General features: G+C 35.3%; 1 protein-coding gene across 1 annotated transcript in view; it reads left to right on the plus strand.

The window, feature by feature from the left end:
• Nucleotides 1-16718, plus strand: part of FSIP2 (fibrous sheath interacting protein 2) — a 161318-nt gene that overhangs the window by 119438 nt on the left and 25162 nt on the right. Inside the window, 4 exon segments of the mRNA XM_070360818.1 lie at nucleotides 514-6018; nucleotides 6021-9985; nucleotides 12716-13216; nucleotides 14768-14868. Coding sequence (XP_070216919.1) covers nucleotides 514-6018; nucleotides 6021-9985; nucleotides 12716-13216; nucleotides 14768-14868 — 10072 coding nt within the window.

The following is a 16718-nucleotide window of genomic DNA, read 5'->3' on the forward strand; positions in this document are numbered from 1 at the left end:
TCTCTATTCCCAGACATGTCTAGGGTTTTTCAGTGATGTCACTCATGCTCCTTCCATGTGGAGCTTCCTTTCCTTACTTCCTTCATCTCAAGATATCTAAACCCATCTAATTGTCAAAGTTCAGCTTAAAGCCTCCACTCGCCACTGGTCTTGCCTAATTCCACAGAGATCACTGTGCACATGTTAAGATATAACACTTGGAAATCATTTCTCTACCCCAGGAATTCCAGCTCTTTAGAGCACCTTAACCATCTAAGCAAAACAGATACCAGCAGTAGACTTAGATATTTGAATTCTTCAGGGTTATTTTCTCAACTTTATGGCTAAAATTAAGATTCCACAAGTGGGAAATAAGTATCTGAAGAAAACCCAGTATTTTTCTTGACTAGATTTTTTTTTTTTTTTTAGTGAGGTGTTCCACAGATGAAATTCATACATAAATAATTATCAAAATACTGAATTTTCCATATGTCCCTTAATGCAAACTAAAATGGTAATGTTTTCTTTTTTAAGTTTCCAGTGAGAAGGTGTCTATTGTTTCCACACTGTCAAGGAAAAAATATGAATCAAAATCGCCTCTAAGAAGCATATATAGTGATTCTTCACTTCATCAATTTTGTGAACATCTCACTGAGTCTGTCATTTGCCATTTAATGTCAAGCATTTCTGGTAGCACCACAGATATTAGAGAAAAAGAGAAAACATCGGAAAGACAAACTGCTGCATTTAACACTATTATTTCAATTGATTCTCAAGTATTTGAGAGTAGGTCAATTTCTGTTGGAGAACTTGCCCTAAGTATCTCTGAAATCATCACTGAAATCCTTTTAAATAGTAACATCATAGAGACCGACATTGCACAGCAAATGTTTTCATTAACAAGAAAGTACACTTACTGCCCAGGAGTAAGTGCTGCTGATTTTGATGATCTCTTTCAGGACCTCTTAATAGGTGTGATTCATGTACTGTCCAAAGAAATAGGCTTAAATCATCACCTTGAAAATAGCGGAAGAAACAGACCATTTCCCATGCTCAGAAGTAATAGTATGCCCATTTGCAACAGAAGAAATACAATGCAAAGACAGAAAGGTTCCAGAGACTGGGGATTAGCTACTCACCAAATTGATCATATCATTCAAAAAAATAAATTAAATTATTTGGCACACAAGTTAGATAGTCTGGCTGGTAGCCTAAAAACTCATGAATCCAAAGAAATAGTCAACAGAGTTTTCAGTATTGTTTTAGATTTATTTTTACCAGATGAACAGCCAGATGAGGCTATGGGTTCTGAAATAAAAGCAAGAACATTTTTCTCATCATCGTATGAAGGGCAATATAATAACATACTTGGAAATAACTTAGGGCTCTCCCCTAAATCAGTTTTCCTTCTCAATGTTGTATGTGAGAAACTAATCAGAACACTTTTAGAAAAATGCACAAACTCTGTCTTTCTTGATAATTTTCCTCTTTCTGAAGAGGTATCAGCAGAAGAATGTCAACTTTTAAAAATACTTCAAAGTGTAGATGAAGAATTTGACTACTGTAATGGAACAATGGACTGGGAACAGTTTCAAGGGGATTATACGTCAGACGTTTTGGAAAATCTGGCAGAAATGGATCCGGATTTATTGTCAACAGACTCTATGCTTACTATTATTTCCCACAGCTTGGTTAAATCATTGATGGATAAACTACATCACAGTATACAACTCCCCCAAAGTCCACCTTTTGCAAACAAGCATTTGAAGTATGGAACAAGAGAAATACAGCCTAGTTGTATAAAAGCAAAAAGGCCAGAATTAACAGAATTGGAACAAGGTAGAGGTTCTTTAGGATGCGTGAGTTATTATGGCCATGCTTTGACAGGACCCCTGAATAATCCCAGTGTAGTTAGCTCCAAAATACAAGCACCGTTTGGCAAGAAATATTCAGTAAATTTTGCTAATGTGCCACCTCTTAAAAGACAGGGAACAAAGGATATGAATACGATAGCCATCCATAATAAGCTTTATCCAGGAGATATGAACACAGGTGTTTATTCAGCCACATTTTTAGAGGACATAATTTCAGAACTGTTTTTTAATCTCTCTATTTCACTGTTGGGCAAAAATGAAAACATCATGGATGCCCAGCTCAATGAGATGAATACATTATTTGTCAACAGTATAGTGAATGAGTTTAATAAGGCAAGGGTCACTGTTTTACGGAATTCTGAAGAAAGGCTATGTTTTCCACCAATCCATAAAGAAACTGTTAGTAGGATTGTTGACTCAGTTTATTATGGTGTTTTACAGCAATATAAATCAAAAGTGACCTGTGGTGGTAATCTGGCATGTGACAGTACTTCAATAGCAGAACAAATAACCAATAGCATATTGTTAGAGATTTTGGACTACCAACTCCCATCTTGCTTCAGGGAAAAGCTCTTACACAATTCATATTACCCTCTCAATGCTGAAATTATATTACAGAAACTTCAAAATAACCTGAGGGAATTTACTTCCAAACCTAGGTCTTTAACAGACTATAGCACCATGTTATCACAATCATTTTTAGAAGATATCATCAGAAGACTTTTAACTCAACTCATTCCTCCACCCAGTAAAGCTTCCTCTTTGGAAAACAAATATTTTGTGAGTTCAGATTTTAATGAAATGTCTACCTGTGTAATAAATAAGGTTATATCAGCTATTTCAAAACATAAAATTTGGTTCACTATATATGATAATCAATATCTGTGTACAGGAAAAAACCTCCAGAAGATGGTGGATTCTGTTTATAGAAATATTATGCAAACCTATGACTCTCTTATTTCAATACAGAAAAGTATACTCAGCCGAAGCCCGATTTTGGTTGACCGAATAGCCAGTTTTATTATCCAAGAGATTGTTGAAAATCACCTTCAGCCATTTTTGTGTGGAGAAGGTTTACCTCGTCCAAAAACTCCTTCAGATGCAATATCGAATATGGTTAAACAAGTTCTCAATGAAGTCATAGAGTCACACAGACCCCAGACGCCAGCAGCCGCAGGTATTTACACTGAGACATTTGTAAGGGAAATTGTTGCCAGACTTTTATCAAAAATTTTCAGTCCAAAGCATAACATTGAAATTGAGCTGGAAAACATGACCCAAAAAATTGTAAACTCAGTAAATAACCATTTTGACAAAGCTAAAGTTCACCTTCTATATAATGACAAAGAACAGTCTTACCCTTCTGTGGATACAGATATTGTGGACGAATTGGTCACCTCAGTTTATAGAAATGTTTTAAAACAGTATGGATTAGATCCTGAGTTTGATAAAGAGTCTGAAGACAGCAGTATTTTTGTGGAAAAAATTACCAACTTAGTTGTAGCAGCTATTTCAGATTACCTTTTTCATCCACTGTTTTCTGGGAATTTGTCATCTTCATATTCTCTTTCAACAACTGACAATATTGTTCAAGACATTCTTAGTAACATCAGTGGATCTACCATGCCAAGTCAGAGTTTATCTCCATATAACACCTTGCTGCCATACACATTTTTAGAAGACATGATCAGAGTACTATTATCTAGAATTTTTCCCTCTGCACATAGCATTGTTGCAAACAGAGAAATTCCGAAAGATAGATCAAAAGCTAATTTCAATGAAATTGCTTCAGATATAATCAGTGATATTAGAAGGAAAATTTCCCAACATGAAATTCGATTCTCAAAAGATGAAGAAGGAACCAAGTTTCTTTATTCAGAAGATGATATCCACCATCTCGTGGACTCAGTATTCAAAAATATTCTAAACTCTGAGTCTCAAGAATTAGTTGAGCCAAGTGTCACAAGTAGTAATGATGTTCTTATTGACAGGATAGCAGGTTTTATCATTAAATATGTCTGTCAACAACATCTTCAGCCATTTGTGGATGGAAAGTCATTACCTTCTTCATCATACACATATTTGGGCGATGAGAGAAGGCAGTGGTTTTATGCCAGTGTTTATTCCTCAGCTTTTTTGGAGGATGTGATTTCTGGGGTTTTAAGCAAAATATTCCACAGGGGGTTAGGCATTGTACAAACAAAATCAGTAAGAGACTCAGAAGATGAACTATTTGATAAAGCTGAAAAACTCATACATTTCATAACAGAGGAATTCTCAAGAGCTAAAGTTAGCATTTTAGAGAATGCAGAGAAAAATTTATGTTTGCCTCCAGTAGAGAGAGATGTGGTCAAGAACATTATTGACACGGTGTACAGCAAAGTTGTGCAAGAATATGAAATGGAAATAATGCCTGATAAAAATTTTCTAAATGACACGAAGACACTGGCTGCAAAGATAACTGAAATCATCCTGGCTGAAACCTCTGATTTCCAAATTCATCCAAATCTTACAGAAAAGCTTCCATTTGGGTCACAATCCAAACTTAGTAGTGATATTTTGATAAAGAAAGTTCACCATGACATTACTAAATCAAGATCCCAAAGACAGGCTTCGACAATATATACTACTATGTTATCACATACTCATTTGGAAAAAATTGTGTCTCAGCTTATATCGCAGATGAGTCCATTGGTCTCCAGTACAGAACACCAAGATACTTCTCAATCAGACTTAAGTAATACAGTCATAAAACTGATAAATGAAATCATGTCAATAATTTCAAAACATGCAGTATGTATTATTAAACATGGGAATGAAAAACATAGTATGATTTCAGAAAAAGACATCCAGTCCATGGTTGATTCCATTTATGCTGCTCTTTCCTGTTCAAGTATATACCAATCTCTTACAAAATATAAAAATGATATAAATAATATACCTGTTTCAAAAATAGCAAGTTTTATAATAAAAGAAATCTTTAATCATCATCTTCAGTCATTTTTATCTGGAGATAAAACTCTCCTTTCAGCTGAAGTTGATCAAACTTATAAACAGAAAGTATTAGATCCTAAAGAAAAACAGTTGTCCTTCATCATGAATTCAGCTGTCTTTTTGGAAGAAGTAATTTCTGAACTTTTATGTAAACTCCTTTATGCATTCTCACACAATGTCTTGGCTGCTGAAAACCCAGATATAGTAAAAGCCAAAGTTACTGGCATTGTTACAACATTAGTAAAATCAATTGTTCTGGAGTTCACCACATCAGAGATTTTCCTTGCAGATAGCTTTGATGCTGATATGTGTTTTTCAGAAGGATATAAAGAAATGGTTCAAAGAACAGTCAGCCGTACTTATGAAAAAATATTAGATGAATATAAATCTCTGATTCAAATATATAGGGCTATGCAAAGTGACACTGCTTGTTTTGGAAGAAAAATATATAATTTCCTTTTGGAAGAAATTTATGACTGCCAGGTAAAGTCATTAATTTCAGGAGAATTAATATCTTCTTCCTCTTCTTCTCCTCAAGCTGATAAAATCATCAGAAATGTACTCAATGTCATCATGAGAGATAGCCATGCCTTGCCATCATGTATTACTGTGTTGCCATGTTCTCTTTTAGAAGATATGATTTACAAGCTTCTAGTGCATATCTTCCCTTTGACTGACACTGAAAGTGAACTAAAAGAGGAAGAGGTTTCAGATTATGAGTTCGTGGATGCAGCATCAAAACTAACTGATGAAATCATCAAAGAAATTTCTGAACATGAGATCTGTCTTGCTACAGCAGAGGAGAATGCAGAAAGTGTGCAATTAGAAGTGATTCAAGATTTGATTAACTCTATATGTAATAATATTTTGAAAAAATCTGAATTTCAAGCTGAAGTCCAGAAAGATGCAAACAAAAATGGAGGCTCATTCCTCAGTAAAATAGCTGGTTTCATTATGAAGGAAATCATGGATCATCATCTGCAGCCATTTTTACATGGTGAAGAATCATCCTCCAATAGCTTATCTAATTATGACCATGTCTCTGTACATACTATACCTGGTAAAAAAAAGACACAGCCTTCTCTATATTCGGCTACATTTTTGGAAGATGTAATTGTTGACCTTGTTCACAAATTTTATTCTCTTCCAAGTATCACTGAAGAGATTAAGAAAAAGAAAAACCAGAGCCAGATGTTGTGAGCTTGGCTATAAAATTTGCAAACTCTCTGATAGGAGAATTTAGGAAAAGTGAAATTAAAGTTCTACCAAATGCTGAAGAAATGTTTTCCTTTCCACCAATTGATAAAGAGACAGTTGATAAGATATCTGATTTTGTGTATGATCAGTTCATAGAAACTTATGGATCTAATGATATTCAGAAGAATGGTAAAAATAACATTGTTACAGAAATGATTGCTACTTTAGCCCAGAAGGCAATCTCTGCTTTCAAGATTCAACCACTTTTTTCAGGAGACTGGTCTTCTACTTTCTTTTCGTTTCTAAATCCAGATAACATCACTCAAAGGGTTAAACACCTTCCACAGCAAACTTCTACACAGATAAACAGATGCTTAAAAGAGAATCAACTTACTTTATCAGAACAGTCATATAAACACACGTCTCTAACTTCAGACCAGAAAAATGTGTTGGATACTTTGGAAGTAGATAGAGGTGCAATGAGCAAAAGGAAAAGTTTGGAAACTAAGGAGACATCAATGAAAACAGGTGATATCCAAGACCCAGTGGTTACCTCTGTAACTAGTATTATGAAAAGCAATGTAGTTAACCTGTTATCAGGACCAGGTGTGGCCAATAAAGAGAATAAAAACAAAATGGGAATTCCAGTTCAAAAATACAATGTATCAAAAGTTACTTGTCCAACTACAAAAACTAAAGATAAACAGGAGCCATATTTGAAGGGAACACTCAAAAATAATGAAACTGACAAGAAAAGAATATCAGCTTCAGATAAGGAGGGGCAAGGTAAGGAGGTACACACACAAATTCTAGTAGCTACTGATGGTGAAAGGGAAATCTTTCAACTAGATTTTAAAATAGGCAATGAGAAGAAGGTTGACAAAACAAGAGAAAGTTCATTAAAAACAGAAGACAACCCCCTTCAGTTATCTTCTTTGATAGCCAAAGTGAGAAATACAGAGAACACAATCGAGAAACCTTCAGAAGCAGTTACCCAGAAGCCAAACGACGAGGAGAGGAAAGACTCTTCAGCTCAAATAGACATAAAGGAAGGAGAGTACTCAGATTATGAATTAGTCCAAAATGTCACTGAGAATATTTATGACAGTATCTTTGGAATGTACCATTCTCAAGAATCAGCTGATTATTTAAGACAACAAAGTCTTCCTAGTCATACAGCATCACCTATAACTCAAGCATTGCCTGTAACTCAAGAGATTGGCAAGGATTTTGCACAGTCTGTTTTAACAAAGGGTTTATCCCTCTCAGCCAACAAAAATCTCGGGGCCAAAGAGAAAGAAGAAAAAGAGAATGCAAGCAAAATAGAAAAAGAGAGGGAAAAGAAGAGAGGGGGTGAAAGAGAAAATGACAGCGTGAAAGTTAAGGATATTAAAAAGGAACCTAGTAAACCAGACAGTCCTCAGTACCCTCCAGAACCTGCGGTTTTCCCTGCTAAATTTTTAGAAGATGTTATTACTGAAATGGTTAACAAATTGGTATTTTCTTCCTCACCAGAAACACAAACATATGATAGATGTCAAAATGTATGTGATGATGAAAATCAAGATGAACTCTATGACACAGCTATGAGACTTATTGATTCACTGTTAAAGGAGTTTTCTGATGCTCAAATTAAGGTATTTAGGCCAGATAAAGAATATCAGGTTTTTCCTCCTGCAGATAAAGTGTCATCAGTTCCTAAGGAATATCCCAGGCATAAAGAATCAAATATAGATGAAGCACCATGCAACGTTAAGACAATAACTATGGATAAGAGTCACACAATGACTGAAAAACCCTCTTCAAATAAGATACTTTTTTTAGATAAAATGTCATCAATTGATAAAACATTGGTCAACAAAGTTGTCCATGCCTCTGTGTGCAATATTTTGAAGGAATATAAATCTCAAGACTCCATTTGTAAGAATATAAAGAATAATGGGGGACATTTAGCAAGAAGATTAGCTAGTGCAATGATAAATGAAATTTTTCAACATAAGCTTAATTTGATATTGTGTGATGAGTTTCCAGTTTCATCATGTTTGCCTCTGGAAACTAAGGATGTTGTTAAAAAGGTCCAAAAAGTGGCTCAAACAGCCAGCAAAGAATGTCAGACATCATCACCATATACCATCATGCTGCCTCATGAATTTTTAGAGAATGTGATTTCTACTCTTTTATCTAAAATTTTCTCAACCGTATCAAACACCATAGCAGAAACATATGAAAGCAGCTGGTTTACAGCACTGGATTTCCTTCAAATGAAGTTATTAAGTACAGTTACAACAGAGATCTCCAAAGATGAAGATATGATTATACAGTATGTGGAATCCTTACATCCCAGTGATGATGAAACTATTCAATTAGTGGTTCAATCACTCTATAATAATCTCTTGTCACAATTTGGGTCACAAGAGAGTATACAAAATTGTGCAGCCAGTGGATGTAGAATTCTTTCAGAAACCATAGTTGACTTAATTCGACGAGAAGTGACTGGCAATCAGTTGCAGAACTACTTTTCTGGAGAGCTAACACCGTATCAGTGTGCAGAAGTTGACAATGTTGTTGAAAATATTCTTAAAGATGTGATCCAAATGGCTGACATTCCCCAGCCTCATCCATCACAGGCGTGTATACTGCCTTATAACATAATAGAAGAAATTGCTGTAAAATTTTTATCGAAGCTTTTATCTGCATTTCCAAAGGTCAATAAGGAAAGACCCAAATCCCTAGAAACTGAAATGCAAAAAATAACATCAAAAATATTAAATTCAATACAAGAAATTATCTCCAAAAATAAGATTAAAGTTGTATCACCGGCAAAGGAAATACCTACTGCACCTTTGGCTGACAATGAAGCTATTGAAAAAGTAGTTAATTCTGTTTATACCAGTATTTTAAAACACTCTGGCTCACTCAATTCTATATTTAAAGATTTAATGGGTAAGAGTAATATCCTCTCTGATATAATAGGGTTTTTAATGGTGAAAGAAATTTCCAAATCCAAATTTCAACCTCAAGTACAGGAAGAATTATCAGGTCCAGAATTAGCTCTGGAAGCTGTTAAAATTATGGAAAAAGTAGTCAAAATGGTTGATGAATTTAAGTCCCAGGAAAAGTCTTCATCCAAAAAAGGTTCTATGTTAGATGCCACGTTTTTAGAGGAAGCACTAGCCTTGTTCTTGGCTAAAATAGTAAGGTTGCCAAGTGACTCAAGCAAACATGCAAAAAACTTATCAAAGCCTGAATTAAATAAAATTGCATCTCAACTGACAAAATCTGTGATGGCTGAAATTTCAAAGAGTAATATTAATCTTGTTGCTGCTGATTCTGAAGAACACTTTCTAAATCCAGAAAGTATAGAAATGGTTTCTCAGGTTATTGATTCTATTTATAGTAATGTACTACAACAATCTGGAACCCAAAAGGATCTTTATCATGATATAAAAAGTACAAACGGAGTTTTCCCTAAAAAAGTGGCTAATTTAATTATTAATGAAGTTTCAAATTTTCCCTTCGATTCAGCTAGTCCAAAGAATTCAAATGCTTGTTTCTTTGGAGATCTAGACATTAACAGAATTGTTGAAAAGGCACAAGAGCATGCTGTTAACATGATTCCTGACTTAAATAAAGAATCAACTAAAGATTCAATTGTAGAGGACTCTGCAATTAAAATAGTTCCACATGTTGGGAATAAACCCCTCAAAATAGATCCAAACATTATCTCAGAACACTTAGCAGTAATTTCTATAAAAACTCAACCCCTTGAGAAACTTCAGACGGAATGTTTAAAGAATACTGGACATAGCATAGCAGAACTGAGAAGAGCATCAATAGGTGGAAGAAGTTATCCCTCAGACACATGTACTATAAGAGAGTTGAAGAGAGAAAGACGGACCTCATTGAGCAAGACAGGACGACTAGATATAAAACCCTTTGAGGTAAGTATAAAAAGAATAGCAAAAAAAAGTGAGAAATGGTTGTTCTGTTCCTCAGATGGATATATGAGAATGTGTTTTTTTGTTGTTGTTATTGTCCAACCCAATAGGAAAATTGGTGGCACAAGTTTATCTGTATAGTTAAATGACTTACTGGGACTTGCCATTCCAGCTCAGAGGCTCATTCTAAAAGTCTCAGGCTAGTTTTCCTAAGACAATCAATTTAAACTTTAAGAAAAAAATAATGAGAATACAGGGATATACCCTTGACTGGCCTTCCCAGGTGGCTCAGAGGATAAAGAATCTGCCTGCAAATCAAGAGATCGGGTTTCAGTCCCTGGGTCAGGAAGATCCCCTAGAGAAGGGCATGGCAACTCACCCCAATATTCTTGCCTGAAGAATTCCATGGACAGAGGAGCCTGGCAGGCTATAGTCCATGGGGTTGCAAAGAGTTGGACACGACTGAACAACTCTCATACAAACACATACACACACACACACACACACCCTTGACAGCAGAATTGTGCTGACTGAAATAATAATAAAACTATCTAAAATACATTTCTTATATAAGGCTCTACAGCAGTAATACTACTCTTTTTACTTTTAGCAACATTTGTCAACACACATCAAAATACAAACTCTTAGATTATGCTAGTTTCTTATTTCACTTTAGTAGTCTTCCTCAGGTTCTTCTATAATCTCAAGAAGTGTTAAGTTTCTTCTTATCCTTCTTCTAGATTTAGCTGCTTTAATGTTTCCATATTTATGAATCTGTTTCCTCTGTTTTAGTCCCTAATTCTGCTCTGCAGTTCCATATTTAGGCCCCCAATATATTAACCTAGTGGAGACTTTAAAATGCAAAAATGATGTCCTTGTTACAAGGAAACTGTACAACTGAGGACAAAGGATGGTCTGGCCAATGGAATTACACTAATCTACACATTTTTATCAGAGCCCCTTGTACTGATCGTGTTCTCTCATAAGAGGACTGAGTGTGCTGAGGGTATAATCTGTTTGGAGAATGAGCCAAGTTTTATAGAACTATTCTCCCTGGAGCAGACACTTGAAGTAAATTTTCTCCAGCACTGTCCTGTAACCCATTGAACTAGGTATCAGGGCTGTTAAATATGTTAATTGGCACTTACGTTTTCATACCCAAGAACTGAAATTATGATGGGAAGACATACTAATTTAATCTTTGCCTTAACTTTTTTGAACCAGATGACAGTCTTTTCAAGCTCTAAAAGTTATTCCTTACATGGATTCTCATCATTTTCATCAGCATATTTTTTGGTAGTCTTCATTCATATATATATGTAACCCCTTAGGAGTAAAATTTGTGTTCAAAGACATAGAATAATATTGCTCAAAGGTAGTTTTTAATTATATGTAGAATTGTCTGTCACACATCTCACTCTTGGTTACCATTCTCTTTCATTAAGTCATTTATAGACCACAGAAAGCAGGAAGAGAATATTTAAATGAAAATAATGGCCATTTTTCTCTTAAGGGGGAGAAAATTCATCCAAAAAATAAAGTACAAATGAAGCAGACCTAGACAACTCTGATAAGACATGATTTGAACCAGTCTGGGTATCAATGTTATCAATCTCCTGCACAGGGACAAAAAGACTAAAGAATAGTAGATTAGAGCAGAGAATCTAGGTATTTGTTGGCTGTGCCCCAGGGCTTTACTTCCTGTTTTGAGATACCATAAATTCCTAACACACTAGCCATGTACATATTAAAATTATATATATTAACAAAGCCAGATAGAATGATTTTGGATTTTCTAAACCACTGCCTGCCCTGCACGCCCCCCGCCCAACCCCACCAATAACACAGAAAATCAAAACTGATTGTGTTTTAAGTTCTTAAGGAGACTGTTTGTATATTTTGTTTCCATAGAAAATATTCTCTTCTGGTACCAATATTTTAAAAATTGCCTTGCAGTGTTCCAAAGGAATGCTGATGTCTAGGATTAGGAACAATTTGGAGGTTCTGTGGCACCATCAAAGGCTACTGAAATGGGGATGTTATATTACTCAATAATAATTGTCTTTTCTTTAGACATTTAGATCTGTCTTTAGACATTGAAAATGAAAGGTGAGATTTGCCTAGGGAGGTGAGGAAAAAATGAAGACTTATGTTTTGAAGATTCTTTTGGAAAATATATCCAGAGAATCAAGAGTGGAATGATAGAGATTAAAGAGTCAGAGACCTTCACAATCTTGGTCATTCATCATTTTTAAAAATCAAGAGCAGATAATACACTGCTTTTCTATTGAAAATATGTACATTTCAGTTTCTCTTTGATAACCTATCTACAGTTTTAGAAAAATATATCATCATGTCTACTTCTCTCACCAACTTCCAAAGTAAAAGAATAAAAAAAATACATGATGCAACAAGATACAAAGTTTAAGCAAAAAAAGAAAAAGAAGAACCTGTGTTAGTCCTTCATTAAACTCTGGAGTAAATTATGGTAGATTAATCAAATGGTATGATAGATTACATACAATCCCTGAATGTAAAAGACATGATACCAACAAATATTTCTTAAAATTTTCATGTTTCTTTTTTAAAATATTGCTAATGTAAACATAGTATCTGAAGATATTATTTTACATTAAAACTAGAAATCAAACTGAAATAGCTCTTTTGTAATAGAATCACAGGAAAAGTGATTGAGGCATTTGTTTCTGATATTCATTATACCTTCAATTCTAGGCTGTTTGCAGAAATTCATTTCAGAATATAAGAAAGCCTGATATCACCAAAGTGGAGCTTTTAAAAGATGTTCAGAACAAAAAAGAACTTATCCTTCGGTTAGTAGCTCATGATATTGAGCAGGAAATCTCAGAAAGTACCATAGAAGAGGAACTAACTTCATCTGATGAAGATGAAGTTGTTTTAAGAGAGATTGTACAAGAACACTCAGGAGAAAATATTGAAGATCAAGTAAAACATTCCACAAAGCCAGTAGAAAGCAAAGTCGTTTCTCCCAAGCCAACACAAAGCACAAGCAGTTTGAAAAAGTTTTTTTCACTAAGTAAATGTTGTCAGCCCACATCCAATGCAAATGTTGAAAATACTGGAACAGTGTCAAATCATGTAATAGAAGCTAAGAATGGACAGATTAAAAGAACTGTTGCTGAACTTGACATGTCCCCCTGCTCAGGAACCTTCACTGAAACAGATTCTACTTGGGAGGAAAAGTCACAGAGTAAGGTGAGTGAGAAACATGACTCTCAATAACCAGATGTCTGTGGAAAGAGTAGAGGTCTTCAGAGATTCTGTCCAAGAATGCACCTTGAGTAGAAAAGAATACTAAAACGGTTCCAGATATAGTCTCTTCCTAAATCTGGCAACATTTACAGTATGCAAGAAATGCATACAGTATGCAAGAAAAGTTTACAATATGAAAGAAACTTTCTAAAAAAATTTACAACATGCATAGAGCACAATTGTGCGCATAGAACACAATTGCATATAGAAGACAAAACAGATAATGGAAAGAGACATAGAATAATTAGAAAGCCAAGGATGACAGAAAAAGAAGCTACTTAAGAGAAATGAAAGTTAATTATTTACATATTTTAGAAGATTTCCTCCCTTTTATATTTTGACTGGTAAATACATTTTCAACAAGTAGGGCAGGACCAGAAGATGGGTCGAGGTAGGAGGTAATTTAAAAAAAAAAAACAACTTCAGATTGGGTTTCAATCCCAACTCTGTCTTTAATAGCTATGCATCTTTTGGGCAAGTTACGTAGCTTTTTTTTTAACATGTTGCTTAACCAACTTGACCAAAGTTAACAAGTTAATAAAAATATTTTAAATATCACCCTTGCAATCAGCCCATAAACCCCTCTATATTCATGGAGAACAACTTTCATCCCTAGTACCAAGTGCCTCACATAGCATAATGGTTTGGATTTCAGTGACTCTTTGGGTGGTCCTTGTTCAAAAATGTATACCAAAGTATGTTTTTGAAAAGTATATATGATTTAGGGTTTCCTGGTGGGATAATCCTATTGATTATCCTTTTGACATGATTCCCAAATTAACACAAAAGCTGAGATGAACCAGAAACAACAGATACAACTCTGTTCAGTTCAAAAGCTTCCCAGGCAAATCATCTTAACACATACTCTAAACTATTTGCTGGGAATCTATGTGATTACATGACTAGATGCAGTCTGCAGAATAGTTTTCTTGAGCCTCATTCAGAAGTACTGACTTCATAGACAACTAAAGAATTGTTACAACATTAACAAAAGTAAAAATGGATTGTATGAACAGTAATCCCAGTAATAGTAGTCTATTTTTTCAAGATTATAATAGACACAACACTAAACGTATTCTTATAAAAGTTATGGCCTTAAAATCACACATGACTTCCCAACCAGATCAGAGTACAGGTTCACATGATTGAGTTGACAGTCTTCTGAACTGACCAGAGTTATATCTCTGTTCTTTTTGAACTGTTTCCATAAAATACCTGTAAAGTACAGAATTGGAAAACCATATACATCAAACTTTGTGCTACGTTTATCTTTAGCATTTACTCAAACTTCAATGTTATTGTCTAGAACCTTTCACTAGCTATTTCCTAAAAACTATATTGGAAAAGGACATTTTACTTAGAACTATAGGTTCCATCCATTTTTAAGTAACCTCTGAAACTTTTTCTAATTATAGTGTATGTTAAGAGGGGAGAATATGCCAAGTATATGGTGAAGTGCATATCAAATGTAATACATGGCTTGCATTTTTCCAGAAAGAAGAAAAAATCCTTACTACTGAGCCGACACATTACTTCATACACAGAATTATGAGTTCCTCTTCATACAACCAAGAAGATCTGATTTCATATGCCAGGTATATGAAATTAAAGCAATATAAAATAGCAATCTGAGATGAGGGTAATGCTTCTGGGAAGACTGAAGTCCCTGGTAAAACTTGATTGGGCAAGTATTCAATCCTATAACTTCCTTCACTCCTTCTTATCCTTTCCTCCCCTACCTCTCCACTGTGCTTCTCTAAGGCCTTTTCATTCTGTCTGATGCCCCATTCCTAGTTACTTGCCCTCTACATTCTTCCTAGTCTAACAGTGTCTTGAATTAAGAATTCGCTAATGTGTTATAGTTTTGTTTTTTAATCTGGAAGATAGTGATATGAATGCAACCCAGTGTCTTTCAGCCCAAAGGGTTCCTACTCAAATCTCTTTAAGTAATTCAATGTTCCAGTATGTATGAAGAGAGGGAACAGTGTAAGTTGGAGCATTCAGAGATGAATTCTAGGAAACAATGTAGTTTGATGTGGGTCTGTATATATAGACAGCATTTACATGAGAAGGCAACCCAAGTTTGTATGATTATCAGAGCAAAGTCTGAACTGTTTAGCTGTGAGATCAGATTGCCAACATTTACTGAACCATAGAGAAAGCAAGGGAATTCCAGAAAAAACATCTACCTCTGTTTTGACTACACTAAAGCCTTTGACTGTGTGGATCATAACAAACTGTGGAAAACTCTTAAAGAAATTGGAATACCAGACTATTTTACCTATCTCCTGAGAAACCTGTATGTGAGTCAAGATGCAACAGTGAGAGCCCTGTGTGAAACAGCTGATTGGTTCAGGACTGAGAAAGGAGTACAACAGGGCTGTCTGTTGTCACCTTGCTTGTTAACTTATACACTGAGCACATCATAAGAAATGCCAGGCTGGATGAGTTACACAGTGGAATCAAGATAGGCGGGAGAAACATCAACAATCTCAGATACACAGATGATTCCACTCTAATGGCAGAAAGCAAGGAGGAACTAAAGAACCTCTTGATGAGGACGAAGGAAGAAACTGAAAGAGTCAGCTCAAAACTAAATATTAAAAAACTAAGATCGTGGCATCAAGCCCCATTACTTTATGGCAAATAGAAGGGGAAAAAGTGGAAGCAGTGACAGATTTACTCTTCTTGGGCTCTAAAATCACTGTGGATGGTTACTACAGCCATGAAATCAGAAGATGATTGGTTCTCAGCAGGAAAGCTTTGACAAACATAGACAGTGTGTTGAAAAGCAGAGACATTACTCTGCCAACAAAGGTCTATATGTCAAAGCTATGGTCCTCCCAGTGGTCCCATATGGTTATAAGAACTGAACCAAAAGAAGGCAGAGCGCCAAAAGATTGATGCCTTCAAACTGTGGTGCTGGAGAAGACTCCTGAAAGTCCCTTGTACAGCAAGTTGATCAAACTAGTTGATCTTAAAGGAAATCAACCCTGAGTACTAATTGAAAGAACTGATGGCTGAAGCTGAAGCTCCAGTATTTTGGTCACCTGATGTGAAGAGCCAATACTTTGGAAAAATCCCTGATGCTGGGAAATACCGAGGGCAAAAGAAGGGGGTGTCAGACAATGAGATGGCTGGATGGCATCATCGATCCAATGGACATGAACTTGGGCAAACTCCAGGAGATGGTGGGGAACAGGGAGGTCTGACGTGCTGCAGTCCATTGGGTTGCAAAGAATGAGAAGCATCTGGGTGACTAAACAACAGCAACAGACTTGAAATCTAATTAGATTTCTAATCTAATTATATCTAGAACAGACATTGCCTAAAATTATTCTTAAGTTTATAAGAGTATTCATAACCTAGAAACGGAAGTATCTCTATTGTGGGAGAAGCAATAGGTATAAATAGAAAAATCTACCTGGTTATAATTTTTCCCCAC

Source organism: Bos mutus, chromosome 2 (genome assembly GCF_027580195.1).
Source record: "Bos mutus isolate GX-2022 chromosome 2, NWIPB_WYAK_1.1, whole genome shotgun sequence".
In the NCBI taxonomy this organism is placed as follows: Eukaryota; Metazoa; Chordata; class Mammalia; order Artiodactyla; family Bovidae; genus Bos; species Bos mutus.